Raw genomic sequence first — 23708 nt, forward strand, 5'->3', positions numbered from 1 at the left:
ACATTGTTATCCAAAACGGACAAATGTATTACGCCAAGATATGGATATGGTATATTCAAAATATGGAACACTTAGAACGAGTTACTGGTTGAGTCAGTGACTAAGTGAGTGAATGAGTGAGCTAAAATTTATGCTGCTTTTGGCATTACTATGGCAGAGGACACTAGAAATGGACTTTACACATGTGGGGGAATCAAACTCAGGTCTTCAGCATATTGAGCCAATACTCTACCCACGAGGCTACCTCACCATCCCTCAAAACACATGAAAGAAACCCCATATTTTGATGAAAATGTCAGAACAGGCAAAGTTCCCCATCACGCCTGTTGACATGAGAACGAAATATAACAAAAATCGGCAGGTATTTCTTGACTGAATGTATCTCTGCTCTTGCTCTCGAGCACCAGCCACTTCAGCAACCCTTGACAAACATGATAAAGTCTGAAATTACTTTGGCTATTAACCTCTATTTTTCATGGACACATGACTTTTAGGAACATGCTATTGCAGGAATGTATTCATTGTTCTTTTTATGTAACAATGGTGCGAACATAAATATTTATGAATATTTTAATGAAAGAAATATGTTTGCATTCCCTCAAAATTTTCTTTCCTATTCTTTTCCAGCTGCCATGAGGCCAGTCTCAAACAATGGTTACTTGCATAAATAACAAAAACATATACTTCATAATTCATGTTGTGATAGCGACCCAGCATGTCAATATTGGATGTCTAAAGTGAGCTTCCCTCGACAAAACATGCTAAAGTGATGACACAGGCATCTTTTCAGACAGCGGCATAATGTTAGTCGTGTCAAGAGCAGATTTCGTGTTTGCAAGTCAAACGTGAGCTTGAGGACAGAACAGAGGATCTGAACAAAATACAATCAATTGCCAGCACTTTTTTCAGTCAATAAACACAAATGACTCACAGGGCTGTCCTCATGAAATTGACATCACCATTCTGGCTCCAAAACAGCATGTTTAGAAATAAATACAAAATTTGTACCTGGGGTTTGTCTTAATTACATTGAGAAGGGAACACTGCTTATCCATTGTGACATATTAATGTCCTTGTTTCTGCCCTTTGTTCCGTAAAAGTGCAGGCGGAGGGGCAACCCAGTGGTTAAACCCAGATCAGAATCCTTAACATGGGCAAAATGTTTGAAGCCCATTTCTGGTATTCCATAGTGTTTCCTCCAGACCACAAAAAGGGCAGGGTGAAGTTTCTACAAAAAAGGGTACCCTAGTTTGAAAAGGGCACAAACCACAATGAAAACCAAGACAAAATGATCAGATCGAGTCTCATGTATTATGAACCTACAGTCTCCTTTGCTTTTTTTCTCAGGAAGCTTTTCACAACAGCTTCCAAGTCGGTGTCAATGTGGCTCTCAGTGTTTAGGCTGATCATAAGATGCTTGTTACAGTTGATGACTCTCAGTCTGTTCCTGCGCTCCATCACAACTAGCAAGTACAAAAAGGGGCAGGGTGCCAGAAGAAAAGGTCAGGGCACAGCACCCTTCTAAAACACTCTGGAGAAAACACTATCCCACCATGAATATTTCCCAAATATTACAAAAAAACAGTGTAAAATGCATTCACTCTTTGTAAAGAAGCATAAAGTTGCTACCTTGTTCCATACACAATATAAAAACATAAAATGACAACACTTGTTTCACTATCAGCTGCCATAAGACAAACTGGAATTCACTTTGGAGTAAATGATATGAATTTATTGGAACATTATGGCCAGAACTAAGTAACAATATATGATAAAAGGGGAGTAACCCTTAAAAGGAAAATAGCGTGTGTGGTACTAATTTTCAATCTAGGTCTTGATAAGAATCTTTAAGTGTGCAAAGTTTCATTTATGTTATTTTGGGTAGTTTCCTAGACAGCTGTCCCTACTGCCAGCTGATCACTGGTTCTAAGCCCTGAATAATCCATGCAACCATATACAATATTTTTATGAGAAATAACACAGCATTATTCAAATGCCACAAGTGAAATGTGTCTGATGCACAGGCAAAGTTTCATACTAAGATTGTATACAATTTTTTAGTTTCATTCAGAAAACAAATGTTGTATGTGACATGTATATTTCCAAGACACATCCCAATTCAGACACAGTTAAAATGGCAATCTGAAATGCATCTGCACCCCTTACACTTATCTGTGCATTCACTTGTGTCCTCCTGTGTCACATACCACAGAAAACATCCCTGTCGAACTCAAACATCCTGCATCAAAAGATGATCTTAATAACTATTTGCTTCAGTTCATTTTAAAAACATGCCCAGCATAGCTAGTGCCCTTTCACGTTAACACAATTAGAGTGGTGGTATTTGTGCAACACAGATTATGTAAGGAAGAGTCCACAAACATTTGCGAAGAATACACATTTGATATTGGACTGGTTAATTTTCTTAAACACAGCAATGACTATCAAAGCATTATCACAACAGTCTTTCCTTCTAGCTTATGGTGAGTGAGTGAGTGAGTATGTTTAGTGTTTTGCAGCACTCAGCAATATTCCACGTATATTGCGGCAGTCTGTAAATAATCGAGTCTGGACCAGACAATCCAGCAAGAGCATCGATTGGCGTGACTGGGAACAGATGACGTGTGTTCAACCTAGTCGGCAAACCTCAACATTCGATCCCGTTACTCGCCTATTACAACAAGCACAGTTGCTTTAAAGGCAAGCATGGGTTGCTGAAGGCCTTTTCTACCCCAAACCTTCACAGGTCTTTAACTTAGGAGCTAATATGTCTGGATCATGTGAGTTTAGTTTTACGTCGCACTCAGCAATATTCCAGCTATATGGCGGCGGTGTGAAATTATCGAGTCTGGACCAGACAATCCACTGATCAACAACACGAGCATCGATCTGTGCAATTGGGAACCAATGACATGTGACAACCAAGTAAGCGAGTCTGACCACCCGATCCCGTTAGACGCCTCTTACAACAAGCATAGTCGCCTTTAATGGCAAGCATGGGATGCTGAAGGCCTATTGTACCCTGAACCTTCACAGGTTTCTTCTTGCTTACAGCGTACAGGAATGCCCCCAAAACAATAATATATTTCTGCATTCTAATGCAGTCCATGTCCTGTCATAAGAAAAATCTTCACAAAGAAATTCATGGCCACTCATAATAATTAACACATAATTAAACACAAAACATGGAAAATACGTTTTTCATGACCAGAAAAATTCAGCAATTATTCCAACGGCATGTTTCATGTCTGGCATTTTGAGTCTTATTCTTGCTCTTATGATGATAGTGGTCACCACATGAACAAAAATATTTACATAAATCACAGTTTTATATATATGCATTCATCATATTGATACAATAAGCATTAACATTATTTGTTTTCAGTACCTTATTTATGATGACATTAAAATATATGTAGGCATAATAAATGAATAATTTTTGTCATTTATAACAAAATGTTCTTTTCGAAATTTGTATCCATAAAACATTCTTACCAGATTCATCATGGCAAATCTCTAACGTTTCTCTCAAACAAATCATTACAACATCAGTCAAAACAGCTGACAAATTGTTGATATTCTGTATAAAGAACGCCAGAAGACGAGGCTGATTGTGTTCACTTACCAGAACATTTTCCATGCTTTTATTTACATCCAATGTGCAGACGGCAGTGACATAACACAGGTGACCTGGCCCTGCTGGCTTAGCCCAGTAATGACCACTCACAGCCCTCCTTACAAACAAGCCCTGCTATGTCAGCCACTCAGAACTGGGCTTGCAAGCATGGCAAGAATGTTTACCCTCCCTACTTGCTGGGAGCCTTGCAACTCAAAGACGTTAAACACACGGCCCGATTCTCCCTGATTGCAATAGTCTACACACATACTGTAAATAAGGCACAGAAGATTCAATTAACGGGCCCCATCTGAGAGTTCAGGTGATATGCTCCACACCGCAGCTCAGTTTATGCTGGAAATCAGCAGACCATGTCGGCTATACAAATGCAGAAATCGTGTCACCTATGTCGGAGAATGCGGATAACACAGTAGAATAGTGTCCAGCAATTGTGGCCCAACAAAGTACCCTTACTGTTGGAATCTACACCATACAATGAAAATATTGTCGGAGAAGCCAGGAGCTCCTCATGCAGTCGACTAAGTAAACATGTAATCAACAGGTAGTTTGCTTCGTGTGCAAAGATGATGCAAAGATGAGGGGAGCTTGTTAAGGAAATTGGGTTAGCATGAATACAATCTCTTGTATAATCTACCTCACCTTTGAAACGGATAAAAATCATTACTGTAGACGATTTGTTTCTTATCTTGATAGAAAATGTCAAAAAAGGGGCAGATTCTGAACAAGTTTGTGTCAAATACTTGTCAAATACTGTATAGTTTTAACATAAACACAAAAGACAAAGGAAGAAATGACAAATCTGGATTAAATTTGGGCTTTTATTCCTTCAATCATGTCTAAGGAAAATATTTGTTACTAATTTTGACTCTAAAAGTGTTTCACCATTTTGAAACAAAAGATCAAAACCTTTCACTCTTAATGCCCATCATCAAGCCACAGTTGTTTGTATGTCAGCACTTTTCCACCTGTGTAATGGTACCACCTGCGATCTGTTCGTCCCGACGAACACGTTGCAGAAAACCATCCCAGATCTTCACAGGTTTTCCAACAATTGTGACAAGGATGCATATCAAGTTAAAAATATTTCAGCAACCGTCTTCAGCATTGTGTGCACCTCAAACTAGGTCAACATCCCTGAAAAAACATCTATACAAATGTTTCATTCAGTTTGCGCTGGATTGCACACTACACTGCAAATGCTGCCCCTTGTCGTCACCTGATTGAACATCTTATCCAAATGGTAACCATGTGACGAAAATCCATTATGTAACATAGCTGTTGCAGATAATATCAAAACATGAGGCTCAAACTTTAGCTAATACATTGGCCTACAACACTGATACACCAATGTATTCACCAGTCAAATGAAACTGATTTATGGGTTATCAACAATTTAACTTAATTTGACCAGCTGTCTTGGAGATAACACTAACAGCTGCTGAACATATACTGATAAATCATTTTCTTTTTGTTACATACAAATGAAATTTGCTTGAAGACAGATTTAACATTTCTCTTTAGCAAATGAAACATGTTGTTAAATCAATAAAGGCAAATTCATTTGCATATACATATACTCTGGAGTACAAATAGCTATCACATATTAAACACGAAAATGACTGAATTATTGCTTGTAACTTATAATATAAGGTTACTGGGCAGCCTCAGTGTCCTCCTTACAAGCAACATGAACAGCTTTTAATTTTTTTACATAGCCTTAGTAGAATAATGCCTTACTGGCATAATCATTGAGTGATGAGTGAGTGGGTGGGAGATCCCCCAACCACTGAGTACCAGCACACTTCTATGAAGCCCCAAACTTGGAATTCTAGACGCCCCAAGCAACCTTACCTCCTACAGGATCAGTTGGCCAGGCCTGATGACTTGCTACCTGGCTAGTACACACACCAAATACTATGGATTACTATTCAAAACTGCATTAATCTATTGACCGATACACTTGGTTTGTTTGTTGTTTAATGGAGCACTCATCAATATTCCAGCCAAATGTAAGCAGGATTTTTTTTGATAAGTGAGTCTGGACCAAACGCACCTGTGATCAACAGCATGATCATCGATCTACAAAACTGGGATATGATGACCAAAACAGCAAGTCTGGCCACCAGATTCCATTAATCGCCTCATTCAACTGATACACACTAATAATGTGGCATGCCATCAAAATAAAGCACACAGCAAAGATACACAAATATTTCACTGCCAATTCAGAGTACAAAGTCCACAGGTTGAAACAATCTAACACCATGTCATATAGTGCCTGTGTTCACATGTTGAGGGAGATCAATACAGAATTGACTATTGGTGACATTCTGTGTCAGTCAGCATTCCAGGTGGGGCACTTCAATGCAGCTGTCACAACAGTGTTAAATTCGCACTCATGTACGCTACTGCTTTAAACTAACACAGGATTTTATCACCACTCAAAAAACATGGAGGTCCTGCAGACCCTAATTATACTAAAATAAAATAATTATGAAACTTAGGGGTCCTTGTAGACAGTGTGAAGGTCTTGTGAAGTATGTTTTGATAATTATTCAGGGTCTTGAATGAATCATTGATTATATGGCCTGGCAGATGAAATGATGCATGAAATTGCTATGAATTAATCCACCCAACACTTAGCAAAGTCATCGATATCTTGTGCATAGAGCAAATACTGTACGTCTGGACACAGTGAATTTACTTGCAAATTTGTGAATACTGGTCGCACACTTGTGTCGCATAGAACCCTGTTACTATGAAACTGTAGGCCTAAAGCAGCACAGAAAATGATCATGAGTATATAATGACATACACATCTTATGAATGACTTAAACCACTTGTTTGAACCCTGCATCTCGAATAAAACATTTCAGTGAAGCAATTTCTGCAAATAGAAATCCAATCGCTAATGCTGAGGCCTACTGAAATTGATGTAAAGTCACAAAGAGGGGGGTGTCTTTTTAAAAATACATATCTAAATTTATAATACATCATAAATTTATGTGGATTGCTCAAAGGAATGGGTAGGCAGAGGTTAAAAAATCCCACTGCCCACACCCACGACAACTCATTTTTCATTTCAATCAAATAAAGGTACCTCACTGGTCCGTGGGTTACTAGATAATTTCTGGTTTCAGTTTTAAACTGCAAACAAATGTAATTTCATTTCATAACTGCTCAATATGTAGCTATTATATTTCACAAATGATAACAAAGTAGAGTCATCTTTCTTTGCAATTTATCACTTTTCAATAAACAGACCACTAAACATTTACGCCAAATACCATGTTGATTTATTCTTTCATAATTGAATTATCATGATTAGGCCAGGCCAATTCTATTTCTTGATTTACGGATTTGTGTCCTCAGAAAACCTAAAGGAAGACGGGGAAAAATATTTTTTTAAAAATTTCCAATTAAAGTAATATTCCTTCTAAATATTCAAAATATTATATTTTTGGCAATTTATGAAATGAATAAAAAACAACCTAAAAAATATTTTCTTGTGAGTTTACATTTTAAGCCAATAAAAACATTAAGATTTTATTTTTTGAGCGGGGGAAATTTTTTAATTTTTTTTTCTCAATCTCGAAAAAATATGGCAGACGGACCTGTAATACAAGAAATAAAATTGGTCTGGCCTTATGTCATAAAAAAATAAGAGCAAGTGGAAAAGCAGTCTGGATAAGTTACTTTCTTAAAGTCGCTTGCCCAGTGGCACCTGGCTTCTAAAAACATTTCTGAAGTTGAACCTCTGGGCAGATAATGATAGCATGTTCTGATTATTTCGAGGAAAGGAAAATAGAGAGCCAGAGGAGTTCATGTGGAAAAAAAGTTAAATATGAATGAAGGACATCTAAATTATGATATAGTCTCAAATCAAGAGCTAGCATATACTATCACGCTGCTGAAAATTATACTACTTAGCAATCACTTAGATAAAGAGGAACTCAATCATTCTTGTCATTAATCTTATTGTGCATGGATGTAATGTGAAAATATATTTTTGTCTGCATCCTTCTATACATTTGTGTTCTAAATACACATTTTTTTGTTTTTTGTTTTTTTGTCAAACCCAGTGTATGACTTAACAGACAACTTGGATTGTTTCCACACTACTAAATTATTCTTTCACATACATCATGTATTTATATAGGCAAATACTTAAAATACAAGGGAGTAAACTGCAACCCAATGTAAGGCCACACACAAGGTCAGAGTGTGAGGGCGATGACACATGTGTTTATAAATCAAAGGTTCCATTCTTTTCACTTTGGATCTGGTTATGGCTTTGCACCTCGTAACCCAGGCTGCACACCCTTTTTACACAGGCACTCTCAATCAGACTATGCGTGGAATAAAAGAGAGATCATCACCATCAACTCATCCAAACTGATGGTCCAACATCCGGATATAGAAAAAAATATGTTCAACAATAGCATCCATTAGATCAAAATGAGTCCCCAGCCTGCCTTGGGAAATATCAATCCAGACTTGTTCTATCAAAAGTGATGGAATTTATTGATGTGCTGGGTACTTTCAGGTTGTGAGTTTATGCTCCAATTTCAATGTTATTAATGGTACCGTTATTGATTGTAAGCATGGAGACAATTATACAGTTGATGGGCCCTGGTCCAGTGACACAGATTCTGACAATACATTTGTTTCAGCAAAGCAGTTAACATATGGTCTTCATCAACTGTTGGCTCTCTCACAACAGAAGAGGTATGGTCTGATTAGACTTGCTTAAGTCTCTATGTTAGTAATTAATAGCACAAATGATAATTTCTACAAAACATGAACAGTAATCTAAGAGTGGGGTTACTGTAGTGTTCGCTTAACTAGACTTGCCTCTTGTGATAGAATTACTGTCATGACTATACATACATGGGTTTAGCATTCAGCACAGGGGATCTGATGTGTTCCATACAATGCTGTATGAAAGTTCTTCAACCGCATGTAATGCCACTCCACCACAATTTGCAGTTTTGTTAAATGTCTTTTTGTAGTATTACAGTACTTTTATGGAACTAAAAAGTGTATTACAAGATATTCAGAGAGGAACGCCAAAAGTGAACCAAGAAGCACAATAAATTCCATTCAACAACCTTCCACGAAGGAAAAGCCAATACTGTTTCAGCCTTCACAAACTTTCCTCACTAATAACATATTTCAATATAATTTTTAAAGGTCACATGTAACCTAAAACATGACTCTGCAGATTCTGATGCCTTTCGGTATGCAAATCATCAAAAATGCCAATTCAACAAAGTTGGAAAAAAAAAATTACGATGAAAATAAGCCCCCCAAACCAGACGATTCACTAATATTGTTTACTTTTTCTGTGCATCTGTGGATGCGCTGATAAATTTTGTTGTGTCCACAGGACACAGAAATTGGCGGCTTGTAAATGCCTGTGTATTAATGTTGCTGAACATCTGTATGACATGTTGGATAAATGTAGTGAACCACTCAGAACACTAGATTGAGTGACAGTATGGAGTGAGAGAGAGAGTGAGAGAGAGAAAGAGAGAGAGAGAGAGAGAGAGAGATGTTTGTGTTATGTTCTGCAATGACTAGGAAACATCTTGGTGTGAGTCGCGGGGGAAGGAATCAAACTCAGGTCTTCTGTGTGATCAGTGAACACTTTTAACCACTAGGCCAGCCTTACATCATAACATGTTAGTGTTGACAGTAAGGTTTTGAATCTTGCTTCAGGACAGGCCACCAGTCAAAATACCAACTTAAACGGATGGCATGAACGTATGAAACAAGCTCTAAACACAAGTTACACAACAATGACCACTGTGCCAACCTAAAGTGTCATGCTGTGGAAACACACACGGTGAATCACCTTCCCACCACAACCCCATGGACAAAACCTTGCTTGTCTTAGAAGCCCCAAGAACACAAGGACCCGCAAATCACACTGCCTTCATATCTACTCCTGTGTTTGCCCAGAGGAGAGTCAACAAAGATTGTCTGATAAATAAAGATGGCATTTGTGACTTGCAAAAGGCATCCAAAACTTAATTTACATGTGTCTGAAGATAATGTTCTTCAGCTGACCTTAATCAAGAAGTAATCACACTTACACACAATTTGACTAAAAAAAGAGTTAACTCCCTTCAAGTACACATGGTACATGAATATTTGTTGTGAATTTTAGCAGCTGAAGAAAATAAACCAAGCCCTCGTTCCATCCATGCGATGACTCTTCCTTCACTGTTATCTAAAGATATGCTTCTATAGATTAAAACATTTCAAATATTCACACCAAGGATTTGAAACACATTACTTCTGAAGTAATAATCAATATGCACTTATTAAACCTTTTTGGACAAGTGTCAGTCCTTATAACAATAACTAACATGATGATAAAATAAAAAGACATGAGTGTTTTTCATTCGAAGCCATGGCAACAACAATAGTCTTGGAAGGAATGATGTTATTAAAATAATATGACTTTTACGCCATGCTTACCAATATTTCAGCAATATGATTGCTTGGGACACCAGAAAAGGGTTTCACACATTGTACCCACACGGGGAATTGAACATAGGACTTTGGCGTGAAGAGTCAAAGCTTTAACCACTAGGCTACCCCACCTCCTTGGAAGTGTGGAAGACTAGCAAAGTAAGTCAGGGAGTTAAGTTATATATCACTTTTAGTGAGTGAGTGGGTGAGTTTAGTTTTACGTCGCACTTAGCAATATTCCAGCTATATGGCGACGGTCTGTAAATAATCGAGTCTGGACCAGACAATCCAGTGATCAATAACATGAGCATCGATCTGCGCAATGGGGAACCGATGACATGTGTCAACCAAGTCAGCTAGTCTGACCACCCGATCCCGTCAGTCGCCTCTCACGACAAGCACAATCGCCTTTTATGGCAAGCATGGGTTGCTGAAGGCCTGTTCTACCCCGGGACCTTCACGGGTCACCTTTCATGGCAAGCATGGGTTGCTGAAGGCCCGTTCTACCCCGGGACCTTCACGGGTCACCTTTCATGGCATGCATGGGTTGCTGAAGCCCTGTTCTACCCCGGGACCTTCACGGGTCACCTTTCATGGCAAGCATGGGTTGCTGAAGGCCTGTTCTACCCCGGGACCTTCACGGGTCACCTTTCATGGCAAGCATGGGTTGCTGAAGGCCTATTCTACCCCGGGACCTTCACGGGTCACCTTTCATGGCGAGCATGGGTTGCTGAAGGCCTATTCTACCCCGGGACCTTCACGGGTCATCACTTTTAGTAATATTCCAGCAATACCAGTGTTCATGAATATCCAAATATCGTATCCCAATTGAGTTGATCAATGTTCATGACGTTATTGTCCAGTGTTCACGAATAGTATCTGACCCTTGACAAATCTGGCAGATACTGGTCAGATAGAAATCACCAACCTGCCAGTCCCAATGTCTGACTGAATATTTCACAGTGACTTTGTGTGAAGTTGTTATTTGTGGCATGTGACACTTGTTTGCTGTTTAGAAATCTTATGTTTGTTATCACATAATGTCAATAATTTCAATGCAAGTTATAAGAAATGTTAAATCTGAAATGTTTAACTTTATACTGTGGGTCCTGTGAATTTTCAGTAGGTCAGACAGACACCAGAAACTTACATGACCCAATGTCCTGCTACTTTGAAACACCATTGTGAACATTGCAATACCAGCATAGAATCAAACTGTTATCAGTACAGTATTGACAATGTCATTACATTCCACTATCAATAATGAGGAAGAAATGAAGGGTGCATGACAAGTATAATCAGAATAGGGTTCGTGGAAGAAAACCTGGATAAACAAACTCAACTGTTTAAAGGTTAAATTACCTTAACTCTAAAACCAATGCACATGATACATGCATTTGAACTTTCGAAATGCTAACGTCTAAGAATGTATCATGACAATTAATTATAAACCTCATCCTATCTTGGCATAATAACAGTGTACAAATTTGGTTTTTTTCACAAGTTGCACCAAGTGCAGTTAACAGTCTGATCCAGACTGCACATGAGAGAATAAGACTGCACCATTTTCATTTTGTTGACTTACACAGTTTGTAGCAATGACACTAAAATAAAACAATTCAAAATAGTCGGCTTGTTTTCATTTATTCAAGAATGAACAAGCTCAAAATGCAAAATACTTTTCAACAAAACTAATAAAGAAATTTGTTGCATTAAGCCCTTCCCATCTGTTAGCTGAATATTTGTAGAAACTGTGCACGTTGTACAGAGCATCATTCATCACTGACATGTAGGGGATTGACTTTGCAGAGTCCTTTACTGCAAATTCCAGTCTATGAGAGCAACAGTGTATTGCAACTAGGTGTGGCACTAAAGTTTTGATACGTGTTGCGACCCCACTCTTGCACCCCATCATTGTTGAAGCACCATCAAACCACACACCCACTAAACCGTCTCCATTGATCACAGTCAAACCCCAACTTATCATGCATCATTTCCATGATTGCATTGTTGATGTGACTTGCATCAGCCTTTGTAACTTTTGACAAACAAACAAATACTGACTTTGGCAAACCTTGATGAAAGTATCTGATAAACATTGTTTCCTGCTCCATTGTGCTACAGTCGGTAGTGCCATCGCACAACACTGAGAAAAACTCCATGTGTTTTAGTTCAGAAACAACTTCACTCATTATCCATTCCTTAATAAACTCAATGAATTCCCTGGCCTCTTTATCTGATGCATAGTTCATGCCCACATTGTCAACTCCTGCCAACTGACAATAATTCCAAAAGCTTTGGAAAATCACTCTAAGGCTTTTCATTTATTGCCTGTATGCCATTCATTTCTAAATCAATATGATTTTGGCTTTTTCACCTTCAATTCGTTATGATCATGTTCTTCTGAACTCGCACGTTTCCCCTTCGTACCGATACTTGTAGTTGCACATGGTTCGTCAGTTGACTTCTCCTCAACATTTACAGTACTGGGGCTTGCCGTGGTGTCTTTAGGCCTATCTCCACCAACATTGCTTTCTTCACAATCTGAACATGCTACTGTTTTTTCAACAGCAAAGTAGCTATTTTTGACTGTCCCACTGGTCGAGATATTGTGTCATTACACGAGACAGTATACACGAAACTGGAAGACTTTGTTTCTAGGTGACGACAGTTTCTACCTAGTTCTGACGGAAATACCCGGAGACATATGAGCTAACAGTATTCCAACTTTCATTGGCTGATACCAACAATGACGTTATGTACATTAGCCAGCGAACTGAAGCAAGCATTTGTGATTGGTTCATTCTTATGACGATATACAAATGATCAAAGCCTGTTATTTACGTCTAAACTATTTTTAACATGTGGAAGTAAATCTTTGTTTACATTTTGCTAACGTTTCAAACTATTTGCTTTTCGTTTTATTCATTCATCTTTCAAATCAATGTAACATGACAGTTTATTTCAAACTGCACCTGGTGCAGTCCAGCAACAGATTCAAGCTTCATACAGCAATTTGTAGCTGCACTGGTGCAGAATTTATATAGCGAATTCGAACCCTGTAATACAATACAAATAATACAACTTTCAACATGTTTGTCTTACTATTTTTACAATAAATACTTTTATTTTCCCCTGATTGAGATAATACTTGATTAAACTTTGTGAAGCTGAAAAATTTCTATCCCAACTCTAACGCACATTTGAATATGCTTCTTTGTGTTGCCACTTTCAGTAAATAATGAGTGAGTGAGTATTGTTATTCAATTTTAGTGATAAAAACGTATGTCAGAGAGGGGCTTCCCACTTTGTGTATACGAAGGTAATTGTAAAGCAGTCTTCAGAGTGATGATGGGCACTATAACCGCTAGACTACCTGGATGTTTTTAACAGTTTGAAGATCTGGGCTTAGACTTTTGAAGCTCTCTTAGCGCTAAGACAGTCGTAAGTTAATGTTCATGTATGGCACTTACGACTATCTTAGTGCAAGGACAGCTTCGAAAATCTAGGCCCTGGGTTATAACTTACATCAAAAAGAAATACCTCCCATGAGAGCCAACTGAAAAAATAATGCAGGCAGGCAGGCAGACTTAATGCCTTTTGTTGATGCATGTTCTTGTTGATACTTGCCTCCTGTCATACAGTTGGTTGATTTGCTGTTTAACACCTCACTCAGCAATATTCCAACCATATGATGGAGATTTGTAAATAACTGAGTCTGGATCAGATAATCCAGTGATCAACGGCATAAGCACCATTCTATGAGACTGGGATTAAATGACATCTATCAACCAAGCCAGTGAGTCAGACCACCCAATCTCCTTAGCTGCCTTTCACAACAAGCATGGTTGCTGAAGACCAGTTCTAACCCGGCTGTAGTCTTGTACACAGATTCAGTCTTACAGATCGATGCTCACGATTTCAATCAATGGCAATGATTGTTTTGAACTTATAAGTGGTGTTCAACAAGCACCACAATTCCTCAAGTGAGCCAGAACATGTTCAACTTATCAAGACACCAAACACTCAATGCTCCACATGACACCGGCATAGTAACATCCCATGTCTTATCTAGCAGTACCAATGTTTAAACATGATTAGAGTGCAGTAGCAATAAATATTTGCTGCATAGGCAAAGGGTGGCAATTACTTTCCAAGCAAATCCAATCTTTAATGTATAAAACATTACATTATCAGAATGTCCAGCTTGTGGGGGGAGGGAGGGGGGAAGGGAAGAGATATCCTACAACACAACAATCCCACACACGGCCAATTCAAATCCATTTGAGTAAGAATTGGCCCCAACAACGTCAGCTTAATTTCAGAACACATAATAACATGCATGATTTACTATGAACGGCTGGGCCCTTCGAGATAAGAAAAGTCAATAATGGAGGCCTACGATTTCCTACTTTGCGTAGCTAGTTGTGTTCAGTCATAACCAACTGGTCATATTGAAAATACATTGCATATGAACATATGGGTATCTTCATGCTATGAGGGATATGACTTCATTTAAACAACATCAAACAGATGTTTTTATATCCATATGGAAGTATCTTGGATCCCACATGAAGTGCCTGTAGTAGGCAAATAAGGAAGGATAATGTAATATTGGACAAAAACTCTATTTATTTCAATCTTCTCTTTTTTCCAAATCCAGAAGAATTGGGGAGTGTGAAAAATTGAATTTGTATATTTTGCACTGCAGACTTGCGGCTGAATGTTGGCCTCTAAAAAGGACTATATAAATCTCTGGATGTGCATTGTTAAGCAGTGTTGACCCAAGAGAGGGTTTTGGAGTGTTTTGACTCATCAAATTCAGTGAGGACCCCCTCTATTGTTTGACACACTGTATTAATGAGGGGAAATGAACCTGTATCTTTGGAGTGAAGCACCACTAATTGCAGAGCACACAAACACACAAAGCAAATTAAATGATAAATGATACATAAATTCAACCAAAACTGACTTACGTTAGTCTAACAATTTTATTACAAGCTCAGTTGATAGGTATTTCCATATAAGCTTTACTCATTATTTATACACCTGTACTTCATATAGTAGATATAAAATATCTTTCAAATCAGTTAGGGTCTTCAGTTAGCATTTTGTTTTAAAAAGTTTTGTAAGGAAGTTTCCTTTGAAAATATGTAAGGAAAAATATTAATGTTATTTTCACTTCCTCCCTAAGTTCAACTGACACTTGACACATCATCACACCAAACAGATGTTAACATACATGTTACTGTAACAAGGACATTTTTAATATTGTGTTCTTCACAAACATGGCATGACCTCTCTCAGCATGTATACATTCAGGAAGTCTGGACGGTTTATTGAAAAAAAAACAACAAAAAAAACCAAGGAACATAAAACAATGTGTGTCTTACTAATACTACTGCATGTACTAATCAATTCTTACAGATCTCCAACTGGGAAGTGAAGTGTCTGTTGCTTTAAACTGGATTATTATAATGGATATAATACACAAAGACTGATAATAGTTAACTGAAACAGATAAATATCAAACAAAATATTTCAACAAAAAATGGCCAAAGTATATTGTTCACATAGTTAGGATTTCAAACAAACATTGTCCTGGACATAATTCAGAAGCAGTCTATGATTAGTAAATCAAAATGTTCTTTAATGGTAACAGTTTAGGTACGACATTATTGATGACCAAACTTTTGACATCGATAATCATTTTCCCCGTTGAGGAAATTTGTGATTGTGTGTTTAGCAAGCCCTGTCAGTAAGAGAGGCAGCAGGTTAACACAACTTCACCATATTACAATTATACCTTATCATACTGAACAACTAATCATATCATGTTGGCTTAATCTGGGCAGGAAGGACAAAGCGGAACAGATTACTAGAATTTTAGCTCTTCTTAACACCACCCCATATAGCTTTTCTACACATACCGTACTGGACAAGACAGGCCATGAACCTTAAGTCCCAATCCTAGGGGTTCAAAGATCCCATCACCCGCCGCCCGGGATGAGTCAGTTTTCATTTCGGATATTCAAATAATGGTATCTTACTTGTTCGTGGGCTACAAGATAATATCCACTTATGGTGTGTGAGTGAGTTGGGTTTTACATGACACGCAGCAATATTCCAGCTATTTGGCGGTGGTCTGTATAATATTTGAGTCTGGACCAGACAATCCAGTGATCAACAGCTTGAGCATCGATCTGCACAAATGGGAACCCATGACGTGCCAAGAAAGTCAGCAAGCCTGCCCATCCGATCCCATTAATTGTTTCTTACAACAAGCATAGCCGCCTTTCATGGCAAGCATGAGATGCAAAAGATATATTCTATCCTGGACCTTTATGGGTCTCCGCTTACGGTTCCAAATTGCAAATAAACTTGGATTTCATTGCATATCTAGTCAAAATGTAGCTATTATATTTAGTAATGATAAGGCTATCTTTCTTTGCTATTTATCATATTATGATAAAAAATCCAGTAAACATTAACATCAAATGCCTTGTTGATTTATAGTTTCATAATTATATCGTCATGATTATGTAAAAAAAAAATCAGGAATAGTGGAAAATAACTCAGCCCTGTGGCAAGTGGGTTTTAAAATAAGTTTTGAACCTCTTCCCAATCCACAGAGCATTCACTGCATCATGAGCTATTGTATTTATATACCTTATAATCAGATCATGATACAGATTACGTGAATGTCAGAGAAATAAACCTCTTCTTCCTCATTACCAGTCATGTCACTAAGGAAAAATGAGTGCCAATTCCAAAGCTGTAACGTTAGTTGTAATCACAACAAAATGAAAAATGATGAACATGAAAATCTTCAATAAATTCATTGTGTCTTGGAAACTTGTATTGATCACTCAGAGTTGTAAATTGGCCTCTGAGGAGGTATGCACAACCCCAGGAAAGAGGTTTAAATTTTCCTTATCAGTTATCTCTGTGTACAGTGAAGTGTGACTTCTTACACAACTGGGAGTCTCGGACTGCTACCTGATCAATCTATTTGGTATACAAAAGAGGGAGATGATGCAGAAAAAACTCATAAGACTTTTTCATTTCCACTTTTTCTGTACTTCCTTTTTTGGGGGGTTTTACAGATAAGCAATCATTAAAAATGAAAATAAAAAACAGGAGAAAATAGACTAATTAGAACTCTTAAAAATATCTTCGACTATTACAGCATAATTTTATTTTTTGAAGATAAGTTAAAGTACATCACAGTTGGAAAATTGAAGAGAAGTAAGTATGGTTTGGTTTTACACTGCTCTTAGCAAATGAAGAGGCAAAGTGTTTACAGTTAAGTTTGAAGCACTGTTAACATAAAAAGAGTCAAAGACATTCAAAAAAGCATATGTGGTTGCTCAGTTGTCACAACCAGACAATTGTGACATTCATGTGTCACATGAGTGCAGTTATGACCTTTGCCATAAAACTAGTGTCCTAATCTTGAACAAAGATTGTGACCTTATGTGCAAATACTTCTGCAGTCAGTGCGTAGAATAGCATCTGAGTGCATAAAAATAAAGATGGATCAAACTGAAAACATCTTTCACAATTTCAGGGTGTGTTCTGCGGTATCTCTCTTTGGATAAACTATCACAACTGCCACTATTATTCATGCCTTAAAGGTCACATATACTCTAATAGGGTACAAATGCAAATTCACTTGCTGACATCGTTATAAATGAAACCCCGTCATTAAAACTGCTCATTTCGACCTTTAATTACCTTAAATCGACCTTTTTGTCAACAGTGCACAATTCTCAGCTGCAAACGAAATTTCAACCAATCAGAGCGGCGCGTCTCCATGACGTAATAGTAGGTATAGAAATGAGGGTCTGTGCAGAATTCATCTACATTTTGGGGGTTAAACTATTTCGTTTACAGGTTTGTACAAACCCGTAATCGCGAAAGCTATTGTGAAAAATGAAAGCTATATGTTCTCACAATCTACTATCATTTAGTTTTGTCTCCTGCTGTGCCTAGTTTTCGAGTTACAACCCTTGTTTTCATAGACGATTCTGTCAAAATCACTTGGCGTCGCTAGGTTGTAATCCATGTTAGGTGGTATAAACCTACATGTTATTTGTCATCATTCGCTTGATGCTCAGTTAATGAATTTATAAAAGGTACAATTAGTGGTAACGCCACTTAGATTACCTGACAAAGGCCCCCATTTGACATTTATTGTGTCTGGATCGATACATTTCGTATATTCGATTGTTGAAAGACACATCACTTGGGAAATCTGCAGATGATTTATATATCACTCGTTTTTTTGTGGATATTGATGGATACATTCCTCAAACAAGGTAAGAGCCTGACATTGCTCCTATAACTTTAATTTGTTTTAATTTTAATATTTGCCTTTTGTTTTTATTGTCGTAACTTTCAACGGAATCATTGTTTTCATCATGAAGTTGTAATGATACAGACAACACACACTAGGGCGTGCGTGCGAATTATGATTCATATAGGCAAACTATAAAATGTCTACATATTACATTCCTGTTACACATTCGCAGATTGCTTCTTTCTGTTAAGTTTCAAAATCCATAAAAGTATGATTATAAAGTAATTAGGATCATGAGACCAAATATAAAGACGTATATTGACAAGTGTCTACATACTGGTGAGTGAACGTTTACAAACCAAGTAAATTTAGCAAGTGCAGAAATTTATCGCGCAGTATTTTCACTTCGACCCAGACCACGCTTATGTTACGCTACAAGTTATGTCATGCAAACTCCTTTTGGCCATGAATCAAATACATATTTAACAACTAGTAGAAAGTAGTTTCGCATTTTCTAACTTGATGAAAACAAACCATAATCTCATTAATTCAAATGGACTTAAGTCCGTGACTTCACGATTTTCAAAAATGGCGGCGCCCTGTCTGAAAATGAATGCTAATTAAGTTTGTTTTCATGGACTTACAAAATCAAAATTACTTTCTACTGGTAGTAAAATATGTATTTTAATTGATGGACCATAGGATTTTGCATGACATTGCTTAGAACTTAACAATTTCACTCCTGGAAGCGAGGTGGAGGGCAAGATAATTAGCAATATTAATGTCACTTAGACCCCCACCTTGCTTCCGTGGAAGAAATCAATGTTACAAGTTGTGTCATGCAAAATCTTTCTGGCCATGATGCAAATACACATTCAACTACTGGTAAAAAGTAGTTTGGATCTTCTAACTTGACGAAAACATACCATAATCTCAATAATTCTAACCGATTTTTAGCCCGTGCCATTTTCAAAAATGGCCGTGCCCTGCTTGAAGCTAAATGCTATTTAAGTTTCTTTTCACCGACTTACAAAATCAAAATTACTTTTCACTTGTAGTAAAATATGTATTTTATTGATGGACATTAGGATTTTACATGACATTGGTTATAACATAACAATTTCACTCTTCGAGTGAATCGAGGCGGGTGCCGATATAATATTACTTACGGTAATATTGGCGTTTCGACCACAACTTCACGTTCGATGAAGAAAGCATTATATTCATGCAAAATCCTTTTGGTCAGCAATGTGTAGTAAGCAGTCTTAATTTTATAAACTCGATGAAACTTAAACTAGCATTTTCTATCCTGGAAGCGTGGTAGGGGGCGAACCATCCAATTTAGTATATACCACAGGCTTCTACATGCTCGCTTTGCACACACAAACAACCAATTTAAGCACAAACTACGGGGTCTGGTGGAAATCTGTGCATAGTGACACCATTACCTGACCTCCAGGAGCAATTTACGGCAACACAACAATTTGGCATGTCTTTGGCGACGTCGAGAAATCAGCAAAATGACGAGCTTGCTACATATTTTCTATACAATTAATTGGAAATCGTTCCTTCTATTACGTCACTTCCGGTTCTCTGGCGACAGTGTTACGTATCCGTGTCTGTGGTTTCGTTTGCGGGCGAGAGAGAAGCAGACAGCTTTTTAGCAACTTTTAAGCGCTTGGTATTAATTAACCACAACTTTTTATTTTAAAAAAATGGTGTTTGGTTTATGACTAATCAGAACTCTTTCATATGCAGCGATAAAAAGAGTACCAAAAAATTGAGTTTAGTGGTCCTTTAAAGGAGGTTTGAAGGATATGTTACACAGGGTAGAAATTAACACCAGCCTGCCATCCTAAGCAAGTTTCCCTGGATCCAACGAACATGAAGAATTTGGAACATGGGTGTGTTCTGTACGTTATCACTATTTGGACCGTTTCACAAAGAAAAGATATGTAATAAAGAAACAGAAATCTGCATAGGCATTTACCTTGATCAACAGTTTGCAGAATATCCATTCAAATTTCCCAAATTTCAATGAAAATTCTTCAGTTCTCGTTAAATACTATTCCTTCGTCTTTGTAGAGATCACCTGAATTTAACTGATAGCAGGACCAAGAAATATGGAAACCTAAACGCCTAGTTTGGCACATGCTTACCTGAACAGTTGAATGAAATCTCAAAATATAATGATGAAAATCTCCTAGTTTAACAGTGTTCACAATGGGTTTCAAAGTAACAGGACATTGGGTACTGTAAGTTACAGATGTCTGTCTGACATACTGAAAATTCACAAGACCCACAGAATAAAGTTAAACAAGCATTTCAGATTAAACATTTCTTATAACTTGCATTGAAATTATTAACATTATGTGAAAACAAATACAAGATTTCTAAACTGCAAACAAGTGTCAGATGCCGCAAATAACAGCTTCACACAAAAACATTGTGAAATATTCAGTCAGACACTGGGGCTGTGAGGTCGGTGATTTCTATCTGACCACTGGTGAAACTGCCAGATTTGTCAGGGGGTCAGACACTATTCGTGAACACTGCACAAGTAGATTTAAAGAAACCTAAAAAACCCCAACAAACCAGCATACATTTAACATGTTTAGGTTGTGGAAATTCAAAAGTGGTTTGTAATTTTTAAGGGTAGTTGGCCCAATTGGCCAGCATTATACCAATACAGCTGGAAGCACTGATCATGCTAACTGCAACACAGCTCAAGGACCCTTTCTGTTATGTAACCAACATACCAGATTACCACTCTGTATGAGACACAGCTGACAAAGGGATGCAACTCTGTACAGCAAATCTTGCTCATCTCTACTTTTGGGTCACTGGGATAAGATAAATTCATTAGGAGCAACCTGTCCTTCTTGGATCAATCTGTTCTACTTGGTGGTTGAAATTTTATCACTCATGGCAGAAACTATTCTTATCTAAGAGAATATAATAATACAACAGCATGTCCAGTTATTAGAACGGTACATGGCAAATTGTTTATTTAACAGCGTCTAAGGTAATAATGGAATTGGTTCAACATAAACTACCTCATATCTGACAAATTCTAATCCCCATCTTCACCAATAGAAAGCCCAAAGCCAAGCAGATCACTGATGTTTACTACCTGGGTAAAAGGCCAGGAATGACGCTGACATATTCCTTCGTTCAGCATATTTAGATTTGGCCAAAGATGCTGGTGTATTTTCCCCATGAAAAACCTCATGACATACAGTCAAATCCCGATGAGTCAAATAGCTGGGGATCAAGTAATTAATTTGACTTATTGATGTATTTGAGACATACATATGTCTATGATGGTAGAAATAGTCGAGACCAACAGGTACTTCGAGTTATTGTAGTCTAGATGCTGACATTCGAATCATCATGACTTAAATGTGGTTCCAATTTGTTTCTTAGCAATCTCTGCAGACTTCAGAGTTTTAATAAAGATTGTTATTAGGCAAGTTGTTGGACCAAACTTAATCTTGATGGATTCAGGCTGTGCATAGACGAACAAAATGACTTGACTGTGTGAGGTTAGCTTTACAACCTGAGTAAGTACTATGAAACATTTGAGTGATTGATTAGGTTATTAGGCCGCTTTAGCACTATGCCATCAATATCATTGAGGACACCAGATATTTGGCTTCATACTGTGTACCTATGATGCTGGCAACTGAACCCTGGATTTCAGCATGGCAGTATTTAATGTTTATCAGATATGTACCTTACCCTGTCCTTCACACTCCCTCCAAATTATCTGCAGTTCAGATATCTCTTCCATTTGTTATCAAGCCACTTGAAAAACTTATATGTAATTGGTCTTTCCCTACCAGAAAACATTGGTGATGAACAAGAGAGTGAAAATTAAAGCAACACAAGCCTTTACACAAGTAATTCAGTAGGAACCTAAACACACACCCCTGCATATCATTATCATTGAAGCAGGACAGAGTTGTACTTAGTAAGGGTAGTTGTGTGTGACTTGAAAAAATGGCTATCAAGAGTTTACAACATGACCCTGATGACACATAACTTTTACATGTTACATAATTCAATAAGTATTTGACCCATCCTTGTCTGTTTAATTTATCAAAACGCACTCCGGACTATCAGAAGTTGACAGTGGCAAGATAGGCCCTGCCCTATATTGTGGCGAATGTCATGAAAATGTCAACAAATCTAATCATCAAGAGTGATACCTTAGACTAATGGTCTAAAAACTGCTGTTGAGTATATGAACAAAATATGAACATAGAAGTATTTACTTATAATAATTATCGCCCATTCTGGGTTATTTATAAAGTGTCAGACGACCTCTTCTTTCTTCAGGTGACAACTTGTCCCAGTTAGTAAAAATATGTCTTCCTCTACCTGTCTCGAGGGGACGTTTCGAAGATGGACCTCGTTTCTTTGTAGCCAACGCACCAGCATACACGAAAATAACGAAGCAAGCATGCAAAGTGTCTAAATTGATTAAATAAACATAGAAAAGTACTTACATTTTGTTTTACCTGCTGGTGTCCAGCCATTTTCATTCCGTAACAGGATTCTCAAAATCAGATTCCGTCAAGGTAAGCTCTATGACAGTGCACAACTACCACGCTAATTTTTGGCTGAAGGGTATGGCCAATATCCTGCGTTAACTAATAAACTATCCAGACCTTAAACGATCGTTCCAAATGTAAACATAAGCTTATAATCCCACAGTTCACGACGTAGCTCCATGTTTGGTGACCACTTGTCCACATCGAATGACTGCCGCCATCTTGGTTTGGGTGTGCCTATATAAAATTGAGCCACTGCGCGGGGGAAAATAGTCCGACACAAACATACTTTCATTTTGATACAGCTCTCGTCTTCAACTTTTTGCTACCTAAATCACTACATTTCCCTAATAAGATAGATAAGTATCTACTTTGTGCGTTACAAAGAGAAATATTATACATTTTAAAACTGACATTCTTTACTTAAGTTTGTTGACCTTTGACCTAAAGGTGAGAAGGAGCACCTCCTTTTGATATTGCCGACGACAGGTAATATTCTTACACTGTCATTAAGATCTACCCGAAATACCGGGCGTAGAAAGTCATCCAGTGTGTTCGGACTGTTTATGTTTCCATTCGCTAATCGTGAGTGAAGCTATTAATAGGCTACAACCTTGTGAGCGGAATGTACAATGAGTTTTTTTTCATGATCGACCAGTCGCAGCTTAAACAACCCGATGTACAAAATATATTTATATACAAATGAAGAGAAGTCTACCTCCAAAAGAGTTTA

General features: G+C 37.6%; 1 protein-coding gene across 4 annotated transcripts in view; it reads right to left on the reverse strand.

Moving 5' to 3' along the window:
• The window catches only part of LOC137281614 (serine/threonine-protein kinase 26-like), a 71170-nt gene extending 47952 nt beyond the window's left edge, over positions 1-23218 (reverse strand). For 2 of the 4 annotated variants that reach the window (XM_067812962.1, XM_067812956.1), the window contains exon 1: positions 22931-23218. In XM_067812962.1, the coding sequence (XP_067669063.1) occupies positions 22931-22966 (36 nt within the window). In that variant the 5' untranslated portion in view covers positions 22967-23218. The remainder of the gene's footprint in view (positions 1-22930) is intronic. The other 2 variants (XM_067812963.1, XM_067812958.1) reach the window with 1 other exon arrangement.
• Between the last annotated feature and the right edge of the window lie 490 nt (positions 23219-23708).

Source organism: Haliotis asinina, chromosome 4, assembly GCF_037392515.1.
Source record: "Haliotis asinina isolate JCU_RB_2024 chromosome 4, JCU_Hal_asi_v2, whole genome shotgun sequence".
Classification (NCBI taxonomy): domain Eukaryota; kingdom Metazoa; phylum Mollusca; class Gastropoda; order Lepetellida; family Haliotidae; genus Haliotis; species Haliotis asinina.